At 59.9% G+C, this 27785-nt stretch overlaps 2 protein-coding genes across 8 annotated transcripts in view; one reads left to right on the forward strand and one right to left on the reverse strand.

Moving 5' to 3' along the window:
• Nucleotides 1-14045: 14045 nt before the first annotated feature.
• LOC109570218 (alpha-1,3-mannosyl-glycoprotein 4-beta-N-acetylglucosaminyltransferase-like protein MGAT4E) lies at nucleotides 14046-23062 on the reverse strand. Of its 3 annotated transcripts, XM_070768772.1 has the most exons (6): nucleotides 17656-23062; nucleotides 17498-17525; nucleotides 17257-17282; nucleotides 16434-16600; nucleotides 16041-16170; nucleotides 14046-15222 (listed from the first exon to the last, which is right to left on the reverse strand). In XM_070768772.1, the coding sequence occupies exons 4-6, from the start codon at nucleotides 16590-16592 to the stop codon at nucleotides 14084-14086; spliced, it is 1428 nt and encodes a 475-aa protein (XP_070624873.1). In that variant the 5' UTR covers nucleotides 16593-16600; nucleotides 17257-17282; nucleotides 17498-17525; nucleotides 17656-23062; the 3' UTR covers nucleotides 14046-14083. The 3 variants fall into 3 exon arrangements, with proteins under 3 accessions (XP_070624873.1, XP_070624871.1, XP_070624872.1); XM_070768770.1 differs by having other exon boundaries at nucleotides 17257-17525; XM_070768771.1 differs by having other exon boundaries at nucleotides 16473-16600; nucleotides 17257-23061.
• Nucleotides 23063-25431: 2369 nt separating this feature from the next.
• KDM5B (lysine demethylase 5B) overlaps nucleotides 25432-27785 on the forward strand; it is a 73624-nt gene continuing 71270 nt past the window's right edge. For 4 of the 5 annotated variants that reach the window (XM_070768773.1, XM_070768775.1, XM_070768774.1 and 1 more), the window contains exon 1: nucleotides 25432-25812. In XM_070768773.1, the coding sequence (XP_070624874.1) occupies nucleotides 25624-25812 (189 nt within the window). In that variant the 5' untranslated portion in view covers nucleotides 25432-25623. Of the gene's footprint in view, nucleotides 25813-26701; nucleotides 26818-27785 lie in introns of those variants that run through there. The other variant, XM_070768777.1, reaches the window with a different exon arrangement.

A 27785-nucleotide genomic window follows, 5' to 3' on the forward strand; every position in this document is an offset into this window, starting at 1 on the left:
GCAAGTTGTTTCCTTCAGGGCAGTGATGGCCAATGGCTTGTGCGTCTGAGCTTTGTACACATGAAGTTTCAGAGCACTCGCTTGAATTCCCACCCACTGTCCCCTTATCCCTTGACCAGAACATCCACCTTGGAGCTGGCAGCCTCAGAAACCACCACGGTTGAGACCAGAGAACACGCTTCATAGTTTCACGTTCACTTGGGCGCCCTGGGCTTGAGCCCCTGAGCCACCAGGCATCTCATCTTTAAATAGTTTAGGGCACTTTCGGATGGCATGGCTAGGGTGTTGTGGGTAAACAGATGCAGGAAGCCAGGGGCACTGGTGGCCGACCCTGACTCTGTCTTCCTGAGCTCTACCAGCAGGAAGTCATCGCCCCTGAAGGTTTCCCGGGGCAGGAATCCAAGCCCAACCCACATACACGGTGTGCAGTCACCTGTCCACCAGGAGGAGGTGGCAGGAGACGACAGGTTAGAAGTCCTCTGGGAAGGGCCGACGGGCGGGGACAGGACAGGAGTCCTCTAAATGAGAAGGGCGCAGCAGTGAAGATACCATTGCGGGGGCCCAATCATCCTGTAAACGCCAGCCATTCCTCCCACACCAGGAAACGCACCCGCGCGTTGCACTCGGGTATTCAGAATTAGAACCGCATCTCAGAGGTCCCTCCGCTGGTCACCTGAGGAGAGGGGAAATGTGTGCAGGCCCGTCATCATGCAAACACCAGCACCCAGCCCTGGAGGAGCACGGCCGTGCCCCGCGGAGGACGCCGCGCGCCCGCCCGCCGGCCGGCTCGGGCCGCAGGTCCGCTGTGCTGCCGGGCAGCCTGGGCCCGCTCTCGGGGCGCTGCCCCCCTGGACTGCAGCACGGCCCCCTCGGCCGCACCCGGCCGCCACCCTCTGTGCCGCCGTCGGGCCTCCGACCGCGTTCCCCTCAGGCGGCTCTCGCTCTCCGCCGGGTGCGAAGCGAGCCTCAAGCGGGCGACGCCCCTTCCCGCCAGGCCCGGTGGCGCCCGTGTGAAGACCTGAGGCGGAAGCCTTCCCAGGGCTCCAGCGGAGGGCGGGCTGGCGGACAGGACGCGGCCCGCGGCGAGCGGGGCGGCTCCGGGGGAGCGCGCGTGTTCCCAGGCCTCTCAGGGCGCGGTGGGGTCCGGCCCGCGGTCAGACCCGCGGTCAGAGGCGCCCCTGGCTCCGTCGTCGCGGCCCAGGGCGCGAAGCCCCTCCGCGGGAAGAGGAGCCCGGGCCCCTCCGACCGGCGCGCGGCCGGCCGGCGCCGCGAGGAGGCGCCCCGAGGAGGCGCCGCGAGGAGGCGCCCCGAGGAGGCGCCTTGGCCCGGCGCGGCGCCCCCTGGCGGCGGGGCGGGCGCGCGGGTGCGCCCTCTGCCGGCGCGGTGGCCCCCGCTGCCCTCCCCCGGACTAGCTCGTCGGCGCTGCGGGGCCGCCCGCCAGCAGGGGGCGCTGTGGACGAGCTCGCACAGCCGCCCAGCTCCGGGGGCTCGAAGGGCCCGGTCCCGGCGCTGAGCCCCTGTCCGAGGGCCGGGCTAGCAGCGCTCCGCCGCCCCACCTGCCCGGACGGGGCTGGCTTCTTGGTCTTGTCGAGCCCCGGCCCCTGGGCACTCGGAGCCCTGAGGGCCTCAGCGGGGGGCGGGGGCCCTGGAGGAGGGGCGCCGTCTCCCGGGACCGAGGCCCGCTAACACCCTGCGAGGACTGGCCTGCGTCCCCCCCGCGCCGGGGCCAGGCCGGCCCTGCCCGCCCGAGGGCACCACACCCGGCGATGGCGGCCTGGGGACACGGGAGGAGGACCGCAGCACCTTCAGTGAGGCCGGCGCGGCAGCGCGGAGCTGCGGCTGGCCCCAGGCCTGGAGCCCTTGGACCCGGGACAGCGGGTGCTTGGGGTCCCCCCGCCCAGAGTCAGGGGAGCTCTGCTTGCGGGAGGAGACGCTCCTGGAACTGGGTGGGGGGGTCGGGACACCGAGCCTCTGTGAGACTGTTCAGGAGGGCCCTGGCAAACAGCGTTTCCTGAGTCGGGGTCACACTCAGAACGGAGGCTGCGGAGGACAGCGGATGTAAAAGCTGGACCTGGACTTCCTCGCCTGCCCCTCAGGCTCCTGAGGGTGCTCGCGGGTCCCTGCTCGGCCTGACGTGAGGCAGCCCGGGGTCCCGGCCACCTCTTCTGCCTCTCGGTACCCCCTCCCAGTCTCCTGCTCCAGACAACCCCTTCCCACCTTTCTGAAGATGTGTTGTAGGTGTTAAGCTGTGGCCTGGGCTTTCTGCACCAGCGTGTGTTCTTATCCCTATGGAAAGTCAGTGAGGCGCCCCTAAAGTAGGATGAGGTGTCTGTGAGCAGAGGGAGGGGCCTGTCAGGGTCCCTGCGTGCCCCTCACTGGCCAGGCAGCAGGCAGGACTGCTTAGACGTGGGCCTCAGATCCCTCACGCCCTGCCGTGGGCTCTGCCTGGGTCCTGGGGGACAGGAAATGAGGCCTGGTCTCCCGCCCAGATGGGGTAAGAACTGGCTCCATCAGGCACCTAGCCTGAGCCGCTGGCATCTGGTGAGGAAGTTGCAGCCAGCTGCTCTGCCCACGGCCACTGCATGGGGGAAGGGGGTGCCACAGCCAGCGCTAGATCCACCGGGTGCTGGTGAGTGGACACGCCCGCGGCACCTGCAGGACAGCCGCATGTCCGCAGCATGCTCTCTGGCCCGGGAGGCTGGACGTGTGTGGAAGCATGGGAAGCCCAGGTTGGGCTGTGGCTGGTGCTGGCGGTGCCCACCGCTTCCCTGGGGCTGCCGTGTTCCACGTGTGGATCTGGGGTAGAAGCCTGAGCCGCTGGCCCTGCCGCGCTGGCACCTCACGTTGCCGCCTGACGTCTTTTGCAGCCTCCTCTGACTCTGATCTGTGTCTAGCCCAGCAGGTGGGAGGAATCAGCCTTGATGCTCTGCTTGTTCTTCGACGCCTGAGCACGGCTTTCCAGCTGGGAGGGGCTCCCACTGGCCTTCTGCCCCTTCTCCAGTTCCGCCCAACCCCTGCCCAAGGCCTGGAGAGTCGGGGGCAGCGGCTGGGAGCCGGCAGCTCATGCTGCCCCTTCAGAGGGACTGTCCCGACACTGTCTCCTCCAGGTGACGTGGGGGCCTGAAGCATCCCCAGGCTTAGGTCTTTCTTAAATGGAGAATTTTCTGTTTCAGTCATCAATTTGAATAACAGCTGCTTTTCTTTCTTCTTTGCTTTTCTTTTTTAAAATTTATTTTTGCTGATACACAGAAGACAGCCTATCGGTCTCAGGGCACACAGCACAGTGATCTGGTACGACTGTGTACTGCCAGTAAGTGGGGTTCTGCTGGGCAGAGGCTGTCTCAGTCTTCCAGCGTCCTTGCCTCCTTCCAAGGTAAAGCAGAGGCTCCTCTGCCCACAGGGGGCCAGTGGAGGACTGGTCCCCCCGGTTCTGCGGGGGGCCGACGCCCCTATGAGTGTTCAGGGCCCTGGATCGGCCTGAAGGAGAAATGAGCCACGCCACCTCGGGGCTCTGACTGCAGCTGCTGGGAGTGTGTCCCCCTCCCGGTGGCACCAGAGGGCAGTGGAAGCCGGGCCTGTACCCTCCAGGCCGGTGGTGAGCCTTACCAGGGCTCCACCCGGTGCCTTATGACCACATGGGGTCCCAGAGCCAGGATCCCAAACAGTGAACCCCTGAAATCATTATGAAGTGTCTATGAGCCTCTTAGGCAAGAAGGCCCATAACTTTTTATCCTCAAAGGGATCCCCACAGAGAAAGGAACTGTTAGGGGATGCACGCTGACTGAAACCACCCACCCTGGCCGGCACCACGGTAACCATCTGCATGAGTTGTTTTACGACAGGAGGTCCTGGTAAGGAACTGGGAACTAATAAGCCTCCACCAACTGGAAGAGTTCGGGAAACGTCAAAAGGAGACACCACGTGTCCGACCACCTCCCAGAATCCTCTCTGGCATTCATCTTGGCTGAGCGATGTGTGCGCCACCAGGAAGGACTCTGAGTCAGAATGATGGGCTAGAGACCACCCGGAAACTAATCCCGTCACCATAAAACCCAAGACTGTGAGCCACGCGGCAGAGCGGTTCTCCTGGGTTCCCTTGCCCTACTGCTGTCCGCCAGGGCACCCTTTCCCAATAAAATCTCTTGCTTTGTTAGCAGATATGTCTCCTAGGACAATTCATTTCCGAGTGTTAGACAAGAGCCCAGTTTCGGGCCCTGGAAGGGGTCCCCTTTCCTGCAACAGAACCACTGTTTGAGGGTCCAGCTGCCTGTGGTCTGAGAGATCAGTGTGTTCTCAGCAAAAAGGCCCAACAGGAACCACAGGCTGGACCGGACGCCCTTCCGGCACAGCCCAGGGTTCAGGTGGCTTGTGAGGCTTTCACGGCGAGACAGGAGTGGCCCCAAGGTGGGGGTTTGTGATGTGGGCCTGGGTCTCCTGCTGATTTCCAGACACACTTGTAGACTCAATGTGTGTGCGCCTGCCACTGAGCGGCTGTGAGCCCAGCTCGATTGAGCCCTGGGAGGGGTTTGCTGAGAGGATGGTGCCCAGCCGCCCTGTGACCCCCATGGTGCCCCCACGGGAGCCCCGTCAGGTGGCGGATCTGGCCCCCAGCCTCCTGTGTCCCTGCAGCTCCGAGGGCAGAGGTCTGCTGGTCCCCGCTTGACACGGCCCTCGACTGTACTGGTTTGTCTCAGTCTTAGGCCCAGCTGCAGCCCGGGCCTGGGTCTTCCTTACCTGCCCCCCTTTCCATTTTAGGGAACCGAGTTTCCCTGCTAGACCTGTCGACTCTCTACTTGAGAACCTTTAAACTTCATGGCTCCCCTAGGACTCTAGGGGCTCGGGGTAGAGGGGCAGTTAAGGTCCGAGAGGAAGGGGGGCGGTCACAGAAAGCTGCCCGGCACCTCCTCAGGGATCTGGGTCTGTGTCGGGTGGCTCCGCCCAGCCTGCTCTGCTGGGACCTCACCGGACACAGCAGCTGGCACTTTCTGCTCTCTCCCTGCCTCTGCTTTTCCCCTGCTGGGTGCATGAATTCACACCTATTAGCAGTTCTGTTCATTTGGAGCGTCAGGGAGAGACCAGCCCTCACCACACAGGAGCCCAGGCAGCCGGAAGGAAGCTGAGCCGAGCCCGCCTGTGCTTTGGTGCCGGACAGTGAGTGAGTCAATGGTGGACAGAGTGAGCTGCGAGGTTCATCTGCACCAACTCACAGCCGCCACTTCCTCCCCTCGTGGTCCCAGAGTGGAGTAGAGTGAGCCACGCTCTGTTCCTACCCCCGTCTTTTTTGTGTGTTTTAAATAATCAGGGAGAATCTGTTAAGTCTGCTGGATCCCACCTCCGAGCCCCACGTGGGCCAAGTCCTTTCCCAGGGAGAGCCTTGCACAGGTTCCATGTTTTTATTCACGTTAATTCACTCAGCCACGCCAGGTCGTAGCTGCAGAACGCTTCGATCTTTGATGTGGCAGGTGGCATCTTTAGTTGCGGCATGTGGGATCTAGTTCCCTGACCAGGGATTGAACCCAGGACCCTCTGCGTTGGGAGCTCAGAGTTTCAGCCACTGGACCACCAGGGAAGTCCCCCAGGTTCCTTTCAAACTATGGAGCCCTTGGTGGGGTGAGGATGAAAAGAGACAGCATTGCCTTTGGAGTTGTGTCCTGAACCAGGGATGCCTGCAGCCCGCAGCTCTCTGCCCAGGGCATGACGTGAGCCCTCCCCGGCGGACGGGTCTGCGAAGCTGCTGCCGTGGGGCTGGGGCCCTGGGACCGCCATCCTGGCCGCAGCAGAGTCCAAACTCAGGGGCCTTCCCCCCGTACCCCCCTTACCCTTCGTGCCTTACCCCGCCCTGGGAGCCATGGGAAGTCGGCTCCCTGAAGGCCTGGTGATTCGCCTGCCTGTGATCTAGGACAGGAGACAGAGGGCGTTAGTCCTGGTGATGGGACGACGGGAAGGCGAGGGCCCTGTGCTCGGAGGGCTGTGGCGGGGTGGGAGGCGGCGCCTGGCTTCAGGCTCTCTCTGCCCGGGGTGGCTGAGAACAGTTCCCTTGTAACGCTTTCAACAGTCTTCCTCCTCTCACGCGTCCCCCCCATCCTCCCTGGAGAGAAGCTGCGACAGGTCAGTGCTGTGCCCGGGGCCTCCTGCCCACAGAGGGACTCTCCTTGTTCCCTTCTCCCCTCCTTAAAGCTCCCTGGATCTGGGGTGAGAAAGGTGCAGATGCGCGTGGAGGGCACAGGGGGCCCCACCCGGCCGAGGGCAGGCTTCCGGGAGCCAGACGCTGGAGGTGGCGGGGTGCTCGAGGCAGAGCCGGGGGTAGGCAAAGGTGTCGGCAACACGGGCACGCTGATGCTCGGGTGATGCTCAGTCGGTCGTTTGCAGCTGAAACTGGAAGAGAGGGAGCTGGAGAAGAGTCAAGGGCTGGACGACCTTGACTTGGCACTTCTCTTTCAAATGCTCCTCCAGCATTTCTGCGTGCCTCGGATTATTCTAGACACTATAGGGAACCGGTGGGGAACAAAAGGGTTGAACTTCCTCCTGCATGGTCTTCAGGTGCCTGCGCTTGGGGACACCTGTCCTCCGAGCATCGGCTGTCAGCCTGCAGTGATGCTGTGGGGCCTCCCGGGTTGTCATGCGGGTGGGGAGGGGGAGACTCTGACAGGTGGTGGGCAGAGACTACGGTGCTGCTCTGAGCCCTACCAAGCGCAGGGTGCCTGTCTGGGCAGAGGAGGGCACTGACCCCCCGAGACCTCGAGTCTAGGGATTAAGGTTCAAGGGGAGGTCATAAAGGGCGATCACCCCTGTGTTCCTGACACCTCACCCTCCTCCTCGCAGTGCGGTCAGCTCATCACCCCCAGGAGATGGAGCTGGTTACTTAACCCCTGCTCGGAAGGACCTGGAGGGACCCCCCAAAGAGCAGTGTGCCCCCCCATGCTGTCTCCCTGTCACCCTCGGGAAGAAAGCCTGTTGAGTGTGGCCCCAGGGAGGGGATGCTCTCCTCTGGCCCCTCCTTGTCTGTGAGCTGAGGGTGTAGTCTAGATCCCAGCAGAGGGCACTCCCCGAGTCTCTCTGGAGGAAGACGCGGGGTCCAGGCTATGAGGACACAGCTGAAGGGTGCTGAACGAGGTTCTTCCTGGCAAGCCGGGGCAGCCTCTCCCAAGAGGGGCATGTGGGATTCCATGCAGCAGCCCCTGGCGGGAGGTGGCTGACCCCAGCCCATTCGGTCATCTCTTCTAGAGAGGAACCCAGTGGGGTCAGGGGTTAAGGCCCCGCAGAGGCGTGAGGGGCCATGTGGAAGTCCAGCTGCATTATTCAGGGTTGAGAGGGCAGACTCTGAAGCCGGACTGGCCACACGTGGGCCCCAGATTTGCTGCTTCAGCACCAAGTGGCCCCGTCAAGTCGCTGGGCCTGTTTCCTGTCTGTAAACTGAGAGGCGGGGCTTCCTTGGTCCAGCGGTTAAGACCTCTCCTTCCAGGGCAGGGGCTGCAGGTTTGATTCCTGGTCAGGGAGCTGGGATCCCACCTGCCCTGCAGTCAAAAACCCAAAAGCATAAAACAGGAGCAATACTGTAACAAATTCAATTAAGACTTAAAAATGGTCCACATCAAAAACTTAATTAACAAATTAAAAAACAGATGGAAACAGTGGACCCACGACCATGGGCTGAGATGAGGATTAAGCGCCTGGACTGGGTCCTGGGCGCAGCGGGGCCGGCCCGCCAGCAGGGCCCCGGGGCCTGGTTCGAGCGTCTCCTTCCACCACCTCCCTGTGCACAACGAGCCTCTGTGCCGCCTTGGAGGGGTCCTTTCTGTGCTTCCCCCAGGCGCTTCCTTTCCCCCAAATCTAGCTCTTTTGAAGACACTTGTTCTCGATAGTTCATGATCGCAACTTCCCCAGCCAAGGCCTCTCGCCACTCTTCCCGGAGTCTGGAGCCGCACGACTGTCCCTAAGAGTCCAGGCTTGGCTGCCCACCCCACCCCCACCCCCACACACAAAGCGCCCCTCACGGCCTCCCGGCCAGACCCTCATCCCGCCCGAGCCCCCAGCAGCTTGGAGGTCCATCAGAGGGGGCCCTTCCTCAGCTGCAGGCAGAGAGCTCTGTCCTCGTTCCCAGCCACGCAGCCGGCAGTGAGACCCAAACGTTTTACTGGAGTGACGGGTGGGGCTGGCTCCTGGCAGCAGGGCCTCCGACCAGAGGAGCGAAGTGTCAGCCAAGCCCGTGGCCCTTGTCTCCTGCTGAGTGACAACACCCCAGGGTCTGGTGCTGGCAACCACCCCACGGGTTGGCTCACGGTCCCCCAGGCAGGGTGTGCTGGGGCCGCCCAGGCTGGCCGTACTCGCCCCTGCCTTCCATAAGGTGGCTGGACAACCCCGCCTCTGCCAAGGGCCCCTCTCTACAGCAGTGGGAGCCTTCGTTTGTAGACGACCGCTTCCAGAGGGTGAGCAGAAGCCAGGGGACTGGAGGCACCCAGGCTTAAGGCCTGGATGTGTTCGGGGTTGAACCCCAACCCCGTGGCCAGGGGCCCCTAAGGCCCCGAGGTTATGGACCTGCCAGCCCTACAGGTCCCCGTGTCCTCCTCCAAAGGCTCTGGGCCTGCCTCCAGTCCCACCGTCCGTATTGCAACCCACAAGCTGAGAAAGAGCGAGGCCCACTCCTGAAAGTCAAGAAGAGGGTCCCTGCCTCGGACACAGCCTCGAAGGAGCCCCGAATGGGCGCTGTGCCCCCTGCTGCTGCAGCGCCTCATGGAACTCGGATCCGAGGCCCCGGCACCAACCCTGATCTGATAGGCCAGCATGTGGGTGGAAAGGAGGCGGGCAGGCCCACTCTGAGCTCTAGGGACCCCGATGAGGCCCCTGATGGGCTGGAAGGTGAACAGATCCATCGTGCTGACCTCCTACTGAAGTGCGTGACAGCCTGACACTCAGGCAGTGAGTCCCCTGCAGTCTCGGCTCTTTGGGGAGGTGACATTTGTGTTTTGCATGAGGAAATTGATTTCCAGCCTGGACAGTCCCTGCTCCTGGATTAGGGGGAGGACTGGGAGAGCCGGGAGGTTGGCTGACAGGTTACCCCAACCATGCCTAGAAGAGCCCAAACCTGAAGGCAAGGTGAGAGGGTGATATACCACAGTCTTCTGGGGTCACGAGAGCAAAGAGCAGACATAGTGGGCAGGGGAGGGGGAGAGGGAGGGGCGGCAGGACAGCCCGGTGTCTGCGCAGGGGGTGGTTCGGGGACAGGGCGTGGCACAGATGGTGCAGTGGGGACTTCAGGCTCAGGGAGGAGGGCCTGCCGTGCACCCTGCGAGGCCTGGGGGACAAGGGTGCAGGAACAGCCCCGCAGTGTCTGGGGCAGGAAGCGCGCTCCAGGGCCGTCACAGCTGGGCTACATGTGGCGAGGGGAGTGCGGTCCCGAACGCAGAGCCAGCCAGGGAGGAGGTCGTGGGAAAGCACAGGCCAGCAGAGCCCCAGCCCCTGGGAAGAGCCCCGGGGCGGCGCCAAGAGGGAGAGGCTGCAGGCTGGAGAGCCCCGGGGACCCGACGCGAGGGCTCTTGCAAGTCCCGGGTCCTCACACACACAGACCCCACTTGCTTTCTCAGCAGCCCTGAGTGTCGGCATCCTACAGGCGAGACCACTTGGGACTCCAGAGGTCGGACCCTGCCCCAGCATAGAGGCCGCCGGGAGCCAGCTGCCCTCTGAGTGTCCTCGGCCTGGGGTGGTGACACTGCGTCCAGGAAGCCCAGCTGGGTCCCAGAGCAGCCGGCCAGCGAGGGGAGGAGATGCCCCCTCTCCGCCTTCCCGCGCCCCTTCCGTCTCTGACGCGTCTCTTCCCGGGAAGGCCCTGCTGATGGCCCTGCACCGGGGGGACGCTGTCGGACCGGGAGGCTCCGGGGGCTCACACGCTTCCCTCCGCTGCCAGCCTCCACCCCCGGGCAGCCTCCCCGGCCTCCCCGCGCCCCCTCCCGAGGCTCCCCAGCGCCTCTAGGGGGTGGTCAGGGGCTGCCTGCGGCCGCTCTGGAGAGGCTGACCCGCGGCCGGGCGGCGGCCTGGGCGAGGGTGGGGAAGCCGAGTCCCGCTGCTGGAGCACGCTGACGGGAGGACGAGACGGGCTGGGCAAACCACGTTCAGTAAGCAATTCCAGGGACCCTGCTGGAGGCAGCTTACAGACCATTTTTTCAAAGCCCCGTTTTAGGGCTGTGAGTTTACGTCGGTAAGGTAACCGTCGTCAGAAACCGACACAAGCTGCAGAATTTGCTGTCGGACGTGCTGGGCCGACAGTTCCAGCCAGGGGTCGCCGAGGCTCGGCTGGAGCCCCCCGAGGATGGCGTGGACTTGGGCGGTGCCCGAACGTCCCCTCAGGTGAGGCTCTGACCCTGCCTGAAGGCGGACGGAAGAAGTGGCAGAAACCCCGGAACGTTCCCACGTTCAGGGCTGGGTGGAGAAACGGCGACCGGGACAGAGACCGTGAGCAGTCGGAGAGGCGTGTGGGCAACAGCTTCGTTTATGATTGCGGAGAGGCGGCTGCCGGCCGGGGACGGGGCGGGGCGCCGGGCCCGCGCCGAGGCCCCTCGCGTCCCGCCGGTTTTCCTTGATGTCTCCTTGCGCGCATCGATCGGTTTTGCTGTGTCGGGTCTTCGTTGCGGCGCGTGGGGTCCTTTTTTTGTGTTTTAGTAACAGCATGTGAACTCTGCTGTGGCACGTGGGCTCTACCTCCCTGAGCAGGGATCGAACCCAGGCGCCCTGTACCGGGAGTGTGGAGGCTTAGCCACCGGGCTGCCAGGGAAGCCCCCATCTTGTTAGTTCTCATAGGCTTCCCCTTCCTGACCCCCTCCAGCTACCCCACCGGGGTGCCTGGGGTGACCTCCCCAAAGCACCCACAGCCGCTTCCTCTCCTGCTCAGAACCGCTGTGACCCTCTGTTGCCGCCAGGGTATTCTAAACCCTTTCACTGGCTTCTACAGCTTTAAACAAGTAACTGCTTTGTTGAGACATAATTCACATATCCCACACTCTCCTTAAAGTATACTTTTCAGTGGTTCTCAGTATGTTCACAGAGTGCAACCATTACCACAGTCGGCTTTTCCTCGCCCGCAGATACGAGTCCCTTTGGACTTGCTGACTGCGGGCATCTCATGCAAGTGGAGCCGTAGCTCTGGCCTTTGTGACTGGTTTCCTCGACGCCGCGCAGTGATTTAAAGGTTCTTGCGCGCTGCAGCGCGTGTCAGCGTTCCAGCCCTTCTCCTGGCTGAGTAGTTATCTCATCATAGGATACACCGTGTTTCACTTACCTGTTCCTCAGGGATGGACTTTTGGATTGTCTCCGCATTTGGGTTACTACCATGTTGTTATGACCATTCATGTGTGAAAGCCCTTGTGTGGACGTACGTTTTTATTTTCTTAAGTACATACAGACCTAGGAGTGAAACTGCTGGATCATATGGTAACTCTAACATTTTGAGAATTGTTAAACATTTTCCAAAGCGGCTGCCCCATTTTACAGCTCTGCTAAGCATGCGTGTGCTATGGTGTTGGAGAAGACTCTTGAGAGCTCCTTGGATACAAGGAGATCAGCCTGTTAGTCCTGAAGGAGATCAGCCCTGAATACTCAACTGGGAGGATTGATGCGGAAACTGGAGCTCCAATACTTTGGCCACCTGATGTGAAGAACTGACTTACTGGAAAAGACTCTGATGCTGGGAGGGATTGAGGGCCGGAGGAGAAGGGGATGACAGAGGATGAGATGGTTGGATGGCATCACCGACTCAGGGGACATGAATTTGGGTAAACTCCGGAAGTTGGTGATGGACAGGGAGGCCTGGCGTGCTGCAGTCCATGGGGTCACAAAGAGTCAGACATGACTGAGGACTGAACAACAGCAATAGCATGTATGAGGCTCCAGTTTCTCCTCCTCACCAACACTTATTTCCTGTTTTCTAAATAGCCATCCTAGTGGGCGTGAAGTGGTGTTTCAATGTGGTTTTGATTTGCATTTCCTTAATGACTAACCATGAGTGCCTTTTCGCTTGCTTGTTGGCCATTTGTGTATCTTTTTCAGAGAAATGTCTATTCAAATCCTTTGCCCATTTTTAATTGTGTTATTTGTCTTTTGATTATTGTGTGTGAGCTTTCTTTATACATTCTGGATATCTATCTCTCATCAGATATGATTTGCAGATGGTTTTCTCCCATTCTGTGGGTTATCTTATCACTTACTTGACACTATCCAGTTTATCTGGGGTTTCCCTGGTGGCTCAGTCAGTAAAGAATCCACCCGCAATGCAGGAGACGTGGGGTCGATCCTGCGTTGGGAAGTTCCCCTGGGAAAGGAAATGGCAACCCACTCCAGTGTTCTTGCCTGGGATATCCCATGGAGAGAGGAGCCTGGCGGGCTATAGTCCATGGGGTCCCAAGAGTCGAACACGACGATTTAATGACTAAACCACCAACCACGACCCTTTGGTGACTTGTGCCTTTGGTGTCGTATCTAAGAATCTATCACCCAACCAAGGTCACAGCGATTTACACTTGTTTTCTTCTAAGAGCTTTTTCCTTTTTAGCTCTTCCGTCTGGGTCTAGATCCATTCTGGGTTCGTCTTTCATGTGAGGTAGGAGCCACACTTCGCTCCCTGGCATGTGGACAGGCAGCTGTCCTAGCACCGCTTGTTGCAAAGGTCATCCTTTCCCCACTGAACTGCCCATGGCCTCTTGTAAGCTGGTTATTTCTTAGTCCCGTGGCTGCATCTTCTGTCTCACTCCTACTCCAGCTCGCCCTCCACTTCCAGCCCCATTAAATGAGTGGTTTTCCCCAGTGAGCCAAGCTCCTTCTCACTTCTGGCCCACTTCCCCACATGCTATTTCTTTTACTGGAAAATCTTCCTGAACCTTCCTCATCACCTGGCTTTCTTCCCCGAAAATCTGGTAGGTCGGGTTTAGACATCGTGACTTCCAGAAAGCCTTTGCTAAGCTCCCAGTGAAGTTTTAACACCGGGCCACACTCCGCCGGGTCCTGTACTTCTTAACCCCAAGAGGAGCTCCTTTGGTCCCTGGAACATAGTCGTGCGAGCCTGCCAAGTCCCTCCAGGCCTGTCTGACTCTGTGCGGCCCCGTGGACTGTAGCCCGTCAGGCTCCTCTGTCTGTAGGATTCTCCAGCCTAGAATACTGGGGTGGGTTGCCACGCCCTCCTCCAGGGGATCTTCCTGACCCAGGGTTGAACCCGCAACCCCATTCTCTTAGTCTCCTGCATTGGCAGGTGAGTTCTTTACCATTAGCGCCACCTGGGAAACCCAGAACATAGTAGGGATTCAGGCATTCTGATGGATGGACGAATCCCCGGAGTCAAGAAGACGACTAATTTGTACCATGTATTGCTGCAGAGAGTTAAGAAGAATGAGATCTGGAAACCCCTCTAGGTTTGACTATTTTTCTCATTACAAACAGGGAGGAGTCGCCGCAGCGCTGGGATTCAGAAGCCGGTGTGGGGGTGAGGAGTGAGCACTGAGGAGAAGGTGATGGTTTGGTTTGGTGGCAAACTGTTCGTTTCGCAGTCGTCTGTGAGGGAAGGAGGGAACTGGGCTGGCGCTAGTTCAGCTAGAACAGCTGAACGGCACTAGAACAGCTCAGAAAGACAGGGCCAAGGGCTTCGTTTCACTGCTGTGCATGTGTCTGTGAACTCCAGAGCCTTGGGGAGTTTGACTTCTCATGAGAGACCCTTTCTTAGCTTCTGTGTGAATTCCAGGGCCTGGCTATGATTTCCCCTCCTGTTACCCCGCCCCTCCTGGTGGGAGAACACACACTATCACCCTGTCCTTGAGCTGACCTCAGCACCCCAGGAATAGAAAGGTTCTGGGAGCGACCAGGGTCTTGTCCCAAATTGGGCTAAGCTACATCTGGCCCAGGAAAAGAGGGCCTGTAAGAGTCCCTTGTTTGGGTAGAAAAAGGAAGGAACAGGTGGAGCATCTTGTGGCACTACACTGTCTTCCCTCTCTGCCCCTCATTCCCTGGCACAACCCCCCCACCACCCGCCCTGGCCCCAGATCACTCAGACAGGCTAGAATGATGTGGCTGCAAGATTTTAATTTTTCATTGTCTTCCTGGTCTGTCTTCATCCCGAGTGGCCCGTGTCTCTGGCATGCTCCTCCCAGAGGTAAATGTGCCTGACGATGAGCCCGCCTGCCTGGTTGGCGTTCGCCAGCAGCCTCACGCAGCTCACCTGGTGCCCCACAGACCTGGGCACTACCTCCTGATCCAGCTGCCCCTCCAGGAGGCGGCCCAGCAGGACAAAGCTGGAGCAGCGCTGCGGCATGCCCTCGGGCCCGTAGCCCAGCTCCACCTGCCCCCTCTCCAGGGCGTGCCTGCCTTCCACGATGGTGCCCGTCAGCACCTGCACCCTCCTCAGGTCGGCTGGCTGGTTCAGGATGACCGTCAGGTGGTTGCCAGCACTCACGTTGTGGGTCCAGAAGAAGGACTCGTCCAGAGTGTAGGCCTCCCAGGGGAAGTGGACCTCGAACACCTTCATGTCGGTGAAGGCGGTTCCCGGCGGGTTGTCAGGGGCGTAGGGGCTCTTCCTGCGCGTGCCCGAGGCCTTCTGCCTGTCGTTCAGGGGGTGGTAGGTGGCTCTGTGGTAGAAGAGGAAGGGCGTGCACAGGATGGGGTCCTTCTGGGCCAGGAGGACACGGAAGTGGGCGAGCAGCCTGTCGAGGGGCTTCTCCCGGTAGAAGAGGAGCAGGAAGTGGGCCAGCGTCGGCAGGTCGCTACTGCGGAAGAGCTTGCCCAGGACGCCCAGGTTGGCGAACTCCAGGAAGGCCCAGGGCTGAGACCGCAGCGTGTCCACCTTCCACTGCACGTGGCTGATGAAGTTGGGGGCGCAGAAGGCGTTGTCCTCCAGCAGCAGGAAGTACTCCGAGAGCTTCCAGGCAGAGCTCATGAGGAAGGCGTGATCCACGTTCTGCTCGGAGTAGAGCTCCCGGCCGGAGGCCCCGGCGCCCGCGGGCGGGTAGGCGTCTGGGGGGGCGTGGATCAGCAGCAGCTGCCCCGCCAAGATCTGCGGGCTGAAGAGGCTGGAAATGTTCAGGACGGTCTCCGCGAGCCAGGCGGGGTCGGCGCCCGCCAGGTGGACCAACACCGTGAGGCGCTTCCGCTCCACCTTCGAGGTGGCGCGGAACACCGAGAGGAGAGTGTACAGGAGGCCGCTGGGGTCGGGCCCCGGCCGGGGCCGCGAGGAGATGCCCACCGTCAGCCACGCTGGGGAGGCAAGTGGCGCAAGTGGCGGCGTCAGGGGGCGGGGCGCCGGCTCTCTCACGCCTGCCTGCTCCCGTTCGCCCCCCTGGAGTGGGGTGCGGCCCCCACCTGGACTCTGCGCTTGGACACCGTCGCAGGTGCCTGGTGTGCACGCCGAAGCCCGAGGAGCCCCAAGCCAGGGTGCTACTCCCCGCGGCCTCCGAGGCTTCCTGGAGCCACGGTTCTGCTGCCCATGGTTTAAGCACTGAGCACACACATTAATGTCATTCCTTCTGATTTTACCTAGCTCATCTTCACAAAGCTCTCCTTTAAAGAAGATCTCCTGGAAGGAGCCCCTCTCCTGGAAGTCAGGAGCCTGAGCCGCGCCTCAGCTCTGTGGAGCCCGCGTGGCTCCAGGGGTCCCGGCACCCCTGAGCTGCAATTTGGGCGAGTCGGGCTGTGAGCCCCGAAGGCCCCCCTCTCCCAGGTGCTTTCAGGCTGTCTTCCGGGAGCAGCCACTTTATCTTCCTCCTCCTTGCTCCTCATCCCTGAGACCAGGTGTCCTGACGGGGAAAGGACTGTCTGCCCGCCCACGGACGCCTGGGCACCCTGCCCTCTCTCCCTGTCTCTTCTCTCGGAGTCCCCACCTTCTTCTTCTTCTTTCCCTCTATTTTTGGCCACACCACATGGCATTCAGGATCTTGGTGCCCCGGGCAGGGACCGAGCCCGCACCCCCTGCAGCGGACGCGCAGAGTCCTCACCCCTGGACACCAGGGAGCCCCCTCCTTCCTCCTCTTGACCCTCTTGCTCCCAGGGGACCCACTCCCCTCCTTGGAACTCACTCTTCTTTCTCTGCTGGAGCTTTTCCAGGTATTTGGAAGTGAGGTTCCGCCAGTCTTCTAGTGGCCCCAGGCCCTTCCTTCTCCTGTAGCTGTCCTCCTGGGGTACTGGCAGAGTGAACATCTGGTCCTCCTGCCATATAAAGCACAGGCTTTATTGCTAGTGGTCTCCTCCCCCCAGAGCAAGCCCGGCGTGGCATCAGGACGTCTGACCACCGACAGAGTATCCAGGGCCCACACAGTACTTGCTGTGTTCCTCACCTTAACAGATATGGGGGTGGGAACGGGGAATCAGCTTCTCTGGGAACCAGTGGGTCCAGCCAGGTCCGCACCCACCCCTCGGAGCCTCCTGCTCTCCCGTGAGAGGGGTGGGTGCTGTCCACACCCCCCACCCACCCTGAACCTGCACAGCGAGGGCAAGGCTGCTGCTTGGACCTTGACAGCCATCCTGTCCTGGTCGTCTTCAACTTCCCTGGGGACTTCCAGCATGAACAGGAGCCACAGGACCCCGAGGCCCATGGAGATGACGCAGCAGTGCCGGAGGGGACAGTGCATGGCGGCGCCTGGGTGAGAGGGCGACAGGCCGGCAGAGCTCCCCCGTCCACACCTCACCCCCGTCTCTTGCAGGCCCGCCCCTCCCAGCTGTCCTCTGTCCACTGTGCACTCAGTCCCCACGCCTGCCCTCCATCTGAGCCAGGACCGGAGCCCGCTTCCTGGTGGGCAGAGGGGAGGCCGCCTGCCCCGGGCCCTCTGCTGCCCTCTCTGTGCAGATTTGTCTGGAGATTCCAATTCTCCGAGTTTTCCTTGCTCCAATGATCATGGTCTGCTGGGCCTTCATTGCTGAAGCCCGTTTATCTTAGAAAACAGATGGTTACCACCCACTCCTACTTTTTTAAACAAAAGTCAAACTATTTATTAAAATAGCTGAACTTGAAGTGTTGCTAAGTGCTAAGCAATTTGATGCCTTTCCTACTTTTTGTAAAGGACGTCCTTAATTTATTCCAACCCTTAATCTTATTCACAGACCTCGATTAGAACATAATTCTGTTAACTCAGAGCGAAAGAAAAATCCTTTCGGGACTGATGGGCTGCAGGAATTCAGACTGGCTCAGCCTCCAAAGCACTCATACGCTGCTTTTTCCCTGTCTGTGTCTTTCCTCCAGAGAGAATGTGTTTTCCTGATTGTTTCTAAATGATCAGAAGAAAGGCTTTAATATACCTTGTCTCCCACGCTTGATCCTTTCTCTGCAGTCAGTACACAAAAGAAAAGAAATAGTCATCAGTAATTATGATGCTCCCAAGGCTACAATATTCTCTCATTTCCCCCATTTTCATGGCTCCCTGCCACTTCAGTATTTTGGTAGGGGTTACCATGCTTTTCTCCCTTAACCATTCAGCTTTTTGGTAAGAGTTATAAAAACAGTACTTACATACGGCAGGAAGACTTAGACTTATCTTACCTGGTTTTCTTAAGCCAGGACTTTTAGCCTGATGGGTAATTCAGATACAAATCAGCACATGGATACATATATTGAATAAAAGGCTTTACAACGACAGCCGGAGGCATTCACCCTCAAGTGCACAGCCCTGTTCCCTCTGCCCCTGGCCTGCGGGTTACCTGTCACTCACTGGCCGCCCCGGGCGGGTCGGGGTGGGTGGGGCACTGCCCTGACCCTGCGCGGGTCAGGCTCCTGGACGAGCTGGAGAGAGAGGAGCTGGGGTGCCAGAGGACCCGGCACCACAAACTAGGCCCCCTCCCTGGTGCGCCAGCCTTGAGCTAGGCTCCCTCTGTGATGCTGCTCCGTGTCCCGCCTGCTGCCCCGTCGTCAGGGGGACCCCTGGCCAGGACTCACCCATAGGCTGGGCTTGTCTGGGAGGCCCAGACGGGGCCCCTCCTGCCCGGGTGGCCGGCTCCCTGCTCTCGCCCCGTGAGGACGCTCTTTCCTCCTGCCGTCTGCCCACGCTTCTTGCCCTACTGGGCCATTCCCGTCACTGTCAAAAGGACGCCAACCATCTTCCGGTGGGAAACTCCAGACCGCAGCCTCCAGGATCCTGCCTGACCTGGCCCTCTGCCTGCCTCTTTGACTCCATCTCCCACCCCTACCCCGCCCCTCTTCCCCCAGCTGTTTGGGGGAGTGAGCATCCTTCGGACAAACCAAGCTGTTTCTTGAGTGCTAGCATTTGATCTTCTTCGAACTTTCCTTCGGAGACTTTCCTTGAGCCGACTCCTCCCAACACGCAGGGTCTTTATGCGGCCTCAGGTCATCAGGGTTAAGACACCTCTCACCCGCTCCCATCCTCCCATTGGCTACTATGTACTCTCTTCTCTGCACTGACTTCTACCAGAAGCTGTCTTACTTGTGTGTGTTGCTGTCTGTCTCTGGTCACTAGACTGAGGGCCAGGCCTCCGCTTCACTCCATGCTGCATCCAGAGCGCTTCGCACAGTGCTGGCCCAGAGTGCTAGCTCAGCAAGTATGTGTTGAGTCACTAGCTACTGGGATTCTGTGATATGATGAGCGCTGGGTTCCAGGGACACTGCGGTGCCAGGAGAGCCAGGCAGCTCACCGGAGAAGGGCACTACCTGGGCGACGGATGAGAGCTCCGAGTCTGGGCTCAGACTCAGACTTGGGCCAGAATCTAGTTCCACTAAACTTATTGGCCATGTGACCTTGGCCAAATGACTCAGTCTCTCTGAAGCCCAGTTCCTCATCTAGAAACTAAAATATAATAATGCTTACTCTCAGTGATATCCTTATGAGGGTGAAAAGAAATCATCCACAGAAAAATGTCTGCTTATAGCAAGCACTGAATAAACGCAGGCACTTTTGTGATAAGGGACGATGACCATTTTTCAACCATGGAGACCAGCACTGCCTTCCTTTCCGTCATATCTGAAAGGTCCCTCTCCCTTTATTCCTAAGCCCCACCCAGATTTTACTTCTAGACTCTTAAACAGATGCACAGCACTTTGAGCACATTTCCACATCTTGACATCTAATTCCCACTTCTCTAAGCGCTTTAGAGGAGACAAACAATAGTGAAAGAGGGGGAAAGACACATTTTTAAATTGAAGTATAGTGGACTTGAAGTGAAAATAAACATTAAGCCCTGACAGGCTCCTCTGCAGCGTGCAGATAGGGGTGACCACCTGGGATGCTGTGCCTCTTGCCACAGTGAGTCCTGGGTGTAGGCTCTGGACTTTGCTGGAAGTCAGAGCTCTCCTTACAGCACAGAAACATCAACTCGATCCCCGGCTGGGAGGAGGAGAGAGGGGTCCCGAGGGCACCTCTGTCCCTCCAGCATCCCTGGCTGGGTCTCCACTGGTGCTCCCTTGGTAACCATTGTTCTTCCTGAAGGTCAGCAAACTGATCACCCCCAGCCCCTCCAGGGAGGTGGCTCCACCCAGAGCACATTTGGACCACAGGCTTGTCTGGTTGGCTCACACACTGTTTTTTTGAAATTAGATTGAACGTTTTAAAATTAGGAGAGACTGTATAAACACTTAAGACTTTTGGCTTTTCTTGAAAATTGCAACTTGCTGTCACCCTGGCCTGAGCAGTGACGGCCCTGGGAAGCTGGAAGTGCATTCTCTTCTTCAGAATTCTTTCTGTCCCCTGTTAGGCATCTGAGTTTTTGGCCTCTGCTTTAGGTCAGGTCTTGGGAGAGTCGGAGACTATGCTAGGTCCTGGCTTTATACTGGGCGCCTGTATGGGATAAGATGGGAAAAGACGGGGCAGGAAGTGATGCCTCTAGTTGAAGGGCTGTGGGCAGAGGTAGGAGCATGAATAGAGGATGGCAGACATGCGAGGAATCAACCAAAGTAAACAGCGAACCAAAGAGATGAACACCACAAACGGAGGCTGCTGTGAGCGGACGGACAGGCGAGTGGGGCAGGAGCAGTGGCCCAACCTGGAGTGGGTGTGAAAAGCTACTGCATCCACCTCTTCCTGAAAGCTGCCAAACAGGAAAAACTCACCTGCAGGCAGCAGGTTTCCAGTCAAGGGTCAGAGTCCGTAAGGGTTACAAAGCCTACTTCGTGGGTCTCAGCCAGCACTGGGTAGGCGTGAGTGCTGTTTGTGAAACCATTAGAATGTAAGCAAGGTGCTACAGATGACCGTCCAGAGCGCGGGAGACCCTTGGGGCTTCGAGGGGAGAGAATGGACACGTGTCGGCAGCGGAGGGCCAGCTGGCGGTCAGATCTGGGATGGGGTTTCCATGTCCTCACTCCTCACCTTGGTGTTTAGGGAAGATCACAGGGTTACCATTCCAGCCCTAGTTCTGTTACCCTCTGTGTGACTTTGGCTAATAAGTTTTTCTGAGTCTCAGTTTCTTCATCTGAGAAACGGCTTTTTACTGTTTATTAATATTCAGTTCAGTTCAGTTCAGTCGCTCAGTCGTGTCCAACTCTTTGCGACCCCATGAATCACAGCACTCCAGGCCTCCCTATCCATCATCAACTCCTGGAGTTTTCCCAAACTCATGTCCATCGAGTCGGTGATGCCATCCAGCCATCTCATCCTCTGTCAGCCCCTTCTCCTTCTGCCCTCAATCTTTCCCAGCATCAGGGTCTTTTCCAATAGGTCAACTCGTCGCATGAGGTGGCCAAAGTATTGGAGTTTCAGCTTCAGCATTAGTCCTTCCAATGAACGCCCAGGACTGATCTCCTTTAGGATGGACTGGTTGGATCTCCTTGGAGTCCAAGAGACTCTCAAGAGTCTTCTCCAACACCATAGTTCAAAAGCATCAATTCTTCGGCACTCAGCTTTCTTCACAGTCCAACTCTCACATCCATACATGACCAAGGGAAAAACCATAGCCTTGACTGGACGGACCTTTGTTGGCAAAGTAATGTCTCTGCTTTTGAATATGCTATCTAGGTTGGTCATAACTTTCCTTCCAAGGAGTAAGCGTCTTTTAACTTCATGGCTGCAGTCACCATCTGCAGTGATTTTGGAGCCCCCCAAAATAAAGTCTGACACTGTTTCCAATGTTTTCCCATCTATTTCCCATGAAGTGATGGGACCAGATGCCATGATCTTAGTTTTCTGAATGTTGAGCTTTAAGCCAACTTTTTCACTCTCTTCTTTCATCAAGAGGCTTTTTGGTTCCTCTTCACTTTCTGCCATAAGGGTGGTGTCATCTGCATATCTGAGGTTATTGATATTTCTCCCGGCAATCTTGATTCCAGCTTGTGCTTCTTCCAGCCCAGCGTTTCTCATGATGTACTCTGCATAGAAGTTAAATAAGCAGGGTGACAATACACAGCCTTGATGTACTCCTTTTCCTATTTGGAACCAGTCTGTTCCATGTCCAGTTCTAACTGTTGCTTCCTGACCTGCATACAGGTTTCTCAAGAGGCAGGTCAGGTGGTCCGGTATTCCCATCTCTCTCAGAATTTTCCAGTTTTAATTTATTAATATTACCGATCTATTATACTACGGCCTTCCTGGTTGCTCATTGGTAAAGAGTTCACCTGCCAAGCAGGAGACCCAGGTTTGATCCCTGGGTTGAAAGGATCCTCTGGAGGAGGAAATGGCAACCCACTCCAGTATTCTTGCCTGGGAAATCCCAAGGACAGAGGAGCCTGGCGGGCTACAGTCCATGGGGTTGCAAAAATAGCCTTATAGGACTTGGCAACTAAACAACAACAACCCATCTACTTCACAGTCCTGGGGTGTTCAACAGACTACGGATCACTCCAGCCGGGGCAGATCTGGTTCCTGGCCCCGCAGTGTCTCCAGGTGCCCCCTGCCAGGGGAGGGGAGAAAGGGAGCTGGTGTCAGGACTGTCAGACCCTGTGCTGGACATGTGACAGGATTTGGTTGAGCGCCGGATTTCAAATGACCGTGGTGGATTTGGGAGTGCTCCGGGAAAGTCTGAAGTAAAGTTTTATTCCTGTTGCAAGACTTTCACCCCGGATTCAGAGAATTCCAAACACTCCGACCACCTGAGGGCCCCTAGTCCCTTTCTTAGGGTGACAGCAGTGGCCGAGGGGTGAACAGAGATGTGTGCTTTTCTCTCTGCCTCTTCAGCTTTTCCCAGCAGAGCCCAGAACTTCCAAAGCGGCCCAGCCTGAATGGGAGGAAACACCTTGGGGTGAGGACGCCGCCCCGCCCCACGCCTCAGCCAGGTGACTCCAAGTCCTGAGCCCAGGTCCCTCCAGGCTGAAGGGTTCCCACGACCGGACAGGAAGAGGGAATGGGCAGGAGAAAAAGGTATTTAGTTATCAGGCGCCTCCCTGGGACCCAGACCCAGCTGCCCAGGGCCAGTAGCCCAGGGCTGAGCCCCTTGTCACGGTGGGAGTGGACCTGCACGGACGTGCCCATGGCGGGGGGTGGGGCAGAACCGGGAGCGCACGGGTCCCACAGAAGAGACTTCCGGCGGCACCGAGCGGGGCAGCGGAGAAGCGGGAATGACCAGGGCTCAGCCCAGGAGGTGGGCCCTGTGGTGCGATCTCTTCCTGCCTCCCCTGGGAGCCAAGTTCATCTCCTTGTCCGGTCCAAAACTCCATCCTCGGCCAGACGGAGCCACGGACCACCATAAAGGCCATTTCCCCCTCCCCTTCGGCTCGGGGCTGGAGGCTTTGGCTCCCTCCCTTCCAGCGGTTTACAACCCCCAGGGTGAGAGGGCAGGGACGGAGGTGGAAAAAGACAAATACCGAGTTAAAGGTGCAGGAACAGAGACACGTTGTGGGAGTGCACAAAATAAAGTAAAACACGGAGGCCACCGAGGCGGCAGCTCAGCCTGGGTCTCGGGGTCTGTGGGTTTGTCTCCACGGGGGACATCCGACACCAAACATTCCAGGGCCCCCAGAGGGGTGGGGGATGACGACAGCGCACCAGAGGGAGGAGCCGAGCTGGACTGTGAGCAGGCCGGGAAGAGGCCTGTGCGTCGGGGAAATCAGAGGAAAGGAGGGCAAAGAGGAGGCCCACGAGGGCTGGGGAGGGACGGGTGGAGTGGAAGGGACGCCGCGCCGAGGGTAGGCGCACCGCGCGCCCCGGAAGCCGGGGGAGGCGGCGGCGGGCGCGAGCGGCCCTCCACGTGCGCTACGTGCCGCGCTGGCCGCCCCCGGCGGGGAGCCGGCCTCTCCGCTCCTGGAGCCCAGTCGGGGGTGGGCGCGGGACCACGTCGTGCCCTGGGTTGCGAGTGTGCAGCGCGGCTTCCGGAAGGAATGCGGTGTGCCCCGACACCGCGCGGCCGGCCTGGCGCGCGGGCTGCGGAGCTGGTGCAGGCTGGGGGGAGGCCCGCAGGCTGAGCGGGACGGGGAAGGGAGGATAGAGACCCCAAGGCCGTGTTTTCGGCTCCAGGGAGGCACAGATGCTGCGGCCAGAGACCGAGCCCCGCGGGGCGGGGTGTCGTGCCGGGTGAGGAAGGGTTACTGGAGACGTGGCACCCGGATGGGGCTCGGCTCCGCTCCGGCTGCCGGCGCTACCCCTCGCCGGCCCCGGCCCGCAAAGCGATGCCGGCCCGCCCCCGCCTCGCTGCCCTCGGCCCCGAGAGCCGGACCACCGGCAGCGAGCGAGCACAGCCTCCAGGCCGCCGGGCCGCCGCGGAGCAGACAATGCAGCGCGCGCCCCGCCCCCGAGCGCTGCGCCGGCCGGCCAATCAGCGCCCGCGCCGGCCGGCCAATCAGCGCCCGCGGCCGGGCTCTTTAAAAAAAGAAGGGCCGGCGCGGCGCGGCTGTCAGCTGGAAGGATCCCTCCGCGCATGTAAACACGCATCATAAAGGGCCGAGAGCGCCTCCGCGTCCCCGCGGGCCGAGCAGCCCCTCCCAGCTCCCTTCGAGGCCCGGCCGCCGACCCTCCCTCAGCTGCAAGGCGCGTCCTTGGGGAGGGGCAGCTGCTGCCCTGTTTGCCGGCCACGGAATCCCGTGGCTCTGGGCTCTACCGGAAGTGGCGGACGCGGGGCCGGGAAGCTGCGGGGCGGGGGCGGCCCGGGGGTAGCTGGGGACGGGCTCGCTGTCCTGCTTCTCGGCTGTAATCCGTACGGGTCTGGAGTTCTCTTGGAGGATGCCAGTGTTCAGTGTGATAATAGTCTTATCCCTGCTCCCGGGAGAGAGCACAGGACAGGAAATCCACCCCAGCAAGACCCTCTAGAGCCCAGGGCAAAGAGCAACAACGAGGACTTTTCTCCCCAACATTTTATTGTGAAAAATTTTCAAATATTCAGCCAAGTTAAAACTTTCTGCAACAGATTCCTCTACACCCCCAGCTAGATTCTGTGAACACATGAGCACATTCTAACCTGCAATCTCACATCCACTGTATACTGACGACTTAATAGGGGGTCAGCTGCCCTTGGTTTCAGCCTCCGTCGCCCTGGCTTAGCAAGATCACAAAGCCCCAGACAGCAAGGGAAGGATCTGCCTTCTCCAACGACCTTTGGGTTTACTTCAGAACTTTCTGAAGAGGAGGCTTCTCCCCTCCGTGGCCTTTTAGAGGAAAGATCCTCAAGGATAAGAGACTTTTCTTCAGGTGAATCTAACAGCAGGACTAGGACTCGGTTGACACCTACCTACCTAGGAGGCTCTGGCGAACAGTCCTTCGTGGGTTTGGCTCCTTTCTAGAGGAAAGAGGTCTTTTTTAGGGTTGAAGTTCTACGTTTTGAATTCCCTCTCTTCCCTTTTCTGGGGCAGGACATTATCCTCCCCACCTCCCCAAATGTGTCAAAAGTGTTATCTCTTAAAGTTACTAATTTGTGCCTTTATTGTCTGCTCTGTAAAATGGGGACAATAGCAGGGACTCCCGCGCAGGATGAAGCGCAGACGCAAGCAGCTAACATACCACTGTCCACACCCGCCGTCTTGTTGCTCAAGGAGCACTCTTCCCTGCAACACCCTACCTTCCGGTTAGGTGGTGTCTCCACCACTTGTTGGCCTATATGCAACTTGGGCAAATGGCCTGATCAACTTGCGCCTGGCTGGGTTTATGTGTAAATGGAAACGAGTACCTGCCTCGTAGGTTGTTGTGTATATTAAAAATTCATCATGAGAGCACGTGCACAGGCCTAGTACAGAGTGCTAATTTCTTATCCTCCTGTTTTCTAACCTCTAGGCTGTTGTCACGTTCGAGCTGTCCCCTCTACCTGGAAAAGCCGCCTCCGGCCCCGATACCCCACGCCCCCCGGGGGTCTGACCAAATGTCTGCGGACTTCCACCAGGGCGCCTCCCATGAGGCGGGGCGGGACGGAGGGTCCACCCGTGAGCCCAGCCTCTCCCCCAGACCCGTAACTTCCTGAGGGAGGGAGGGGACTCTGGCACGCAGTCAACGGTCAGTGGAGGCCGGCTGGGCTGAACCGTGAGGCCGGGATCCGTTCCCGGGGGCCGCCCCACCCGGCCCAGGGGCGGGCGCTCGACGCGGGCTGGGTGGGGATGGGGGTGGGGTGGGACTCCTTTTCCTCGCCGTGGCGGCGGAGGCGCACGGCGTGGCTGGGGAGGCGCGGCGTCGTCGGTCGGTGTCGGAGTCAGAGTCGGAGTCGGAGTCTGAGCAGCCGGATCTGAGGAGGAGGAGGAGGAGGAGGAGGAAGGCCGAGGCGTCTGAGGAGGCCGAGGCCGGGCACCCAGCCGCGTCCGCGGCGCCGCGAGAAATGGAGGCCCCCGGCCCGCGCCCCGTGCCGGCCCTCGGCGGTCCCTGCCCACTGGGGGAGTTCCTGCCGCCGCCCGAGTGCCCGGTCTTCGAGCCCAGCTGGGAGGAGTTCGCCGATCCCTTCGCCTTCATCCACAAGATACGGCCCATAGCCGAGCAGACCGGGATCTGCAAGGTGCGGCCGCCGCCGGTGAGTCTCGAGCGGGGCGCGCGGCCGGCGGGGACCGGGCGGCCGGGCCTCGGCGCTGGGCGCGGGGCGCGGGGCGCCGGGCGCGGGGGCGGCGGACGGAGCGCGGCCGGGCCGGGGTTCGGATCCGGACGGAGAGGCGGGGGCACCGGCCCCGGGGTCGCGGCCGTGCGCCGGAGCCGCGGGGGCCGAGGGCGGCCGGGCGGGCGGCCGGCGGGCGGGCGCGGGGGCCGCGGGTGCGGGGCGCCGGGGGTGCGGGGTGCGCGCCCCGCGAGTTGTCGCGAGGAGGAAAGTTTTCAATATGGCGGCGGAGCCCCTGGTCCTTTGTGTGGAGGCGGCGGCGGTCCGGGCGGCCTCACCTGGCGCCCCACCCTCCGGCCCCGGCCCCTCGCCCCGCTCCGGACCCTCGGCAGGTCCTCGGGGCCGGGGGCGACCCGGGGCGGCGGCGCCGGGCGGGGAGACCGCGGGCCGGGCCGAGGGGGCGTGCGCGTGGGCCTCGGGGGGCGGCCGCCCAAGGCCCTCCGCGACCCCCGCGCGGCCGGGCCCCTGGCCCGAGAGCCGCCCGCGGCGGGCGGTGTCAGCCTCGGAGGCCTCCGCCGGCCCGCGGCAGCCCCAGCCCGGGTGGGCGTGAGGGGGGTGGTCCCGAGGTCGCCCCAACGGCCGCAACGGCCGCGGCGCCTCCCCCGCCCCCGCCGCCCACCGTCGGGACCCGCCGGGGCCGAGGCGGCCTGGCGGCGGTTGGACGCCCCGCGACCGTTGGCCGGAGCTGTAACTGCCTCCGGACGCTTCGAGGAGCCGCGGAGGCCGCGCCCCCGCCCCCTCGGAGGAAGCCCCCGGCCCCCCGCCCCTCGCCCGGGGCTCGCTCTTGTGGTGACGTTGGAGGTGCGGGGCTCGCGCGTAGCCCTGCGCCCGGGGGCCGTGTCGCGGGAGACCCCGCCGCCCCCGGCCCCCGGGGCGGAACGCGCACTGGATACTCTGGAGTTTTTCTTGGAGTAGTTTGAAACGGAGGTGAAATTCCTGCCTCCGAAAAGAGCTGGTCCGCCGGTGTGGGGGAGACGTTTGGAAGTCGATGCCCCGCTCTCCAGAAGTGGACACGGTTGCTTGCCGTTGCTGAGGGGAAGTGCGCGTCGGCTGGAGCCAGAGGCCTGCAGAAGTTGTGCGGGGATCGGGGCCCCGGGCTTAGTTCTGGAAGAGGGGGGGCGGGCGCCGACAGGTAGCCGTGGGGCTTTGTGTCGTGCGTTAGGGACGCTGAATGTGAGGAGTGCGTTTGCCTTAGTGGGGATCTCTTCTGAAACTAGGCAAGTTGAGTAAGTTCTCGGTAGCCCAGATGTGTGCAGTCGCTTCCTGGGAGTGAGTTGTCCTCCATGTTGGTATTGTGGTGCACTAGGGCTGGGGTAAACCCTTTATCCACTGTCTTACCCCGTGTCTTTTGGGAGGCTCTTTTCCTAAAAAGGTAGTGTTGCTCAGCTTAGATTTGGCTACTCATTTCCTCATCTTGGCCAGAATATTAATTGTAAGCCCTGCAAAACGTGTAATCTTTCTGTCTTTCCCCATTCTGAATGTCTGACAGACATGATGGCCACCATTTTGTATTGAGAGTGGTACATACCAGAGCCCGAGAAAGGGTGTTCAAGAGGCACACACACTCCACAAACATAACCCGCGCTGTGTTTTGGAGCCTCCTTTGTGTGGAGGAGGCTTGCTTCCTCCTTTGTGTAAGAAACTCTTGTGCCAATTGGAAAGAGTTTGGGAGTATTTATTGTTGATACAACCACAAAAAGAGAAACCTTTCCAGAAGTTGTAGCTCTCGAAGAAGGGTCTTGTTGGAACAAAGACTTAAGAGATGAGGATGTAAGCAATGGCTGTTTTAGAAACCGTTTTCTGTGAACAAGTGGTTTCATATAGTTGAAATAAACCAACAACAAACCAAGAGATAGGAAATGTTTTCCATGGTGATAGCTATGTAATGCTTGTGT

The sequence above is a fragment of the Bos indicus genome, chromosome 16 (genome assembly GCF_029378745.1).
Source record: "Bos indicus isolate NIAB-ARS_2022 breed Sahiwal x Tharparkar chromosome 16, NIAB-ARS_B.indTharparkar_mat_pri_1.0, whole genome shotgun sequence".
NCBI classification, from domain to species: Eukaryota; Metazoa; Chordata; class Mammalia; order Artiodactyla; family Bovidae; genus Bos; species Bos indicus.

What these genes read in the sequence shown, in the direction of transcription:
- LOC109570218 (XM_070768770.1), bottom strand. Translation starts at nt 17,317, where the DNA reads ATGACTATTTCTTTTCTTTTGTGTACTGACTGCAGAGAAAGGATCAAG. An exon ending in GATCAAGCGTGGGAGACAAG is followed by an intron (nt 16,601 to 17,256) that starts GTATATTAAAGC and finishes CCTCTCACCCAG; the next exon opens with GCGCCGCCATGCACTGTCCC. An exon ending in CCTCGCTGTGCAGGTTCAGG is followed by an intron (nt 16,171 to 16,433) that starts GTGGGTGGGGGG and finishes TTTATATGGCAG; the next exon opens with GAGGACCAGATGTTCACTCT.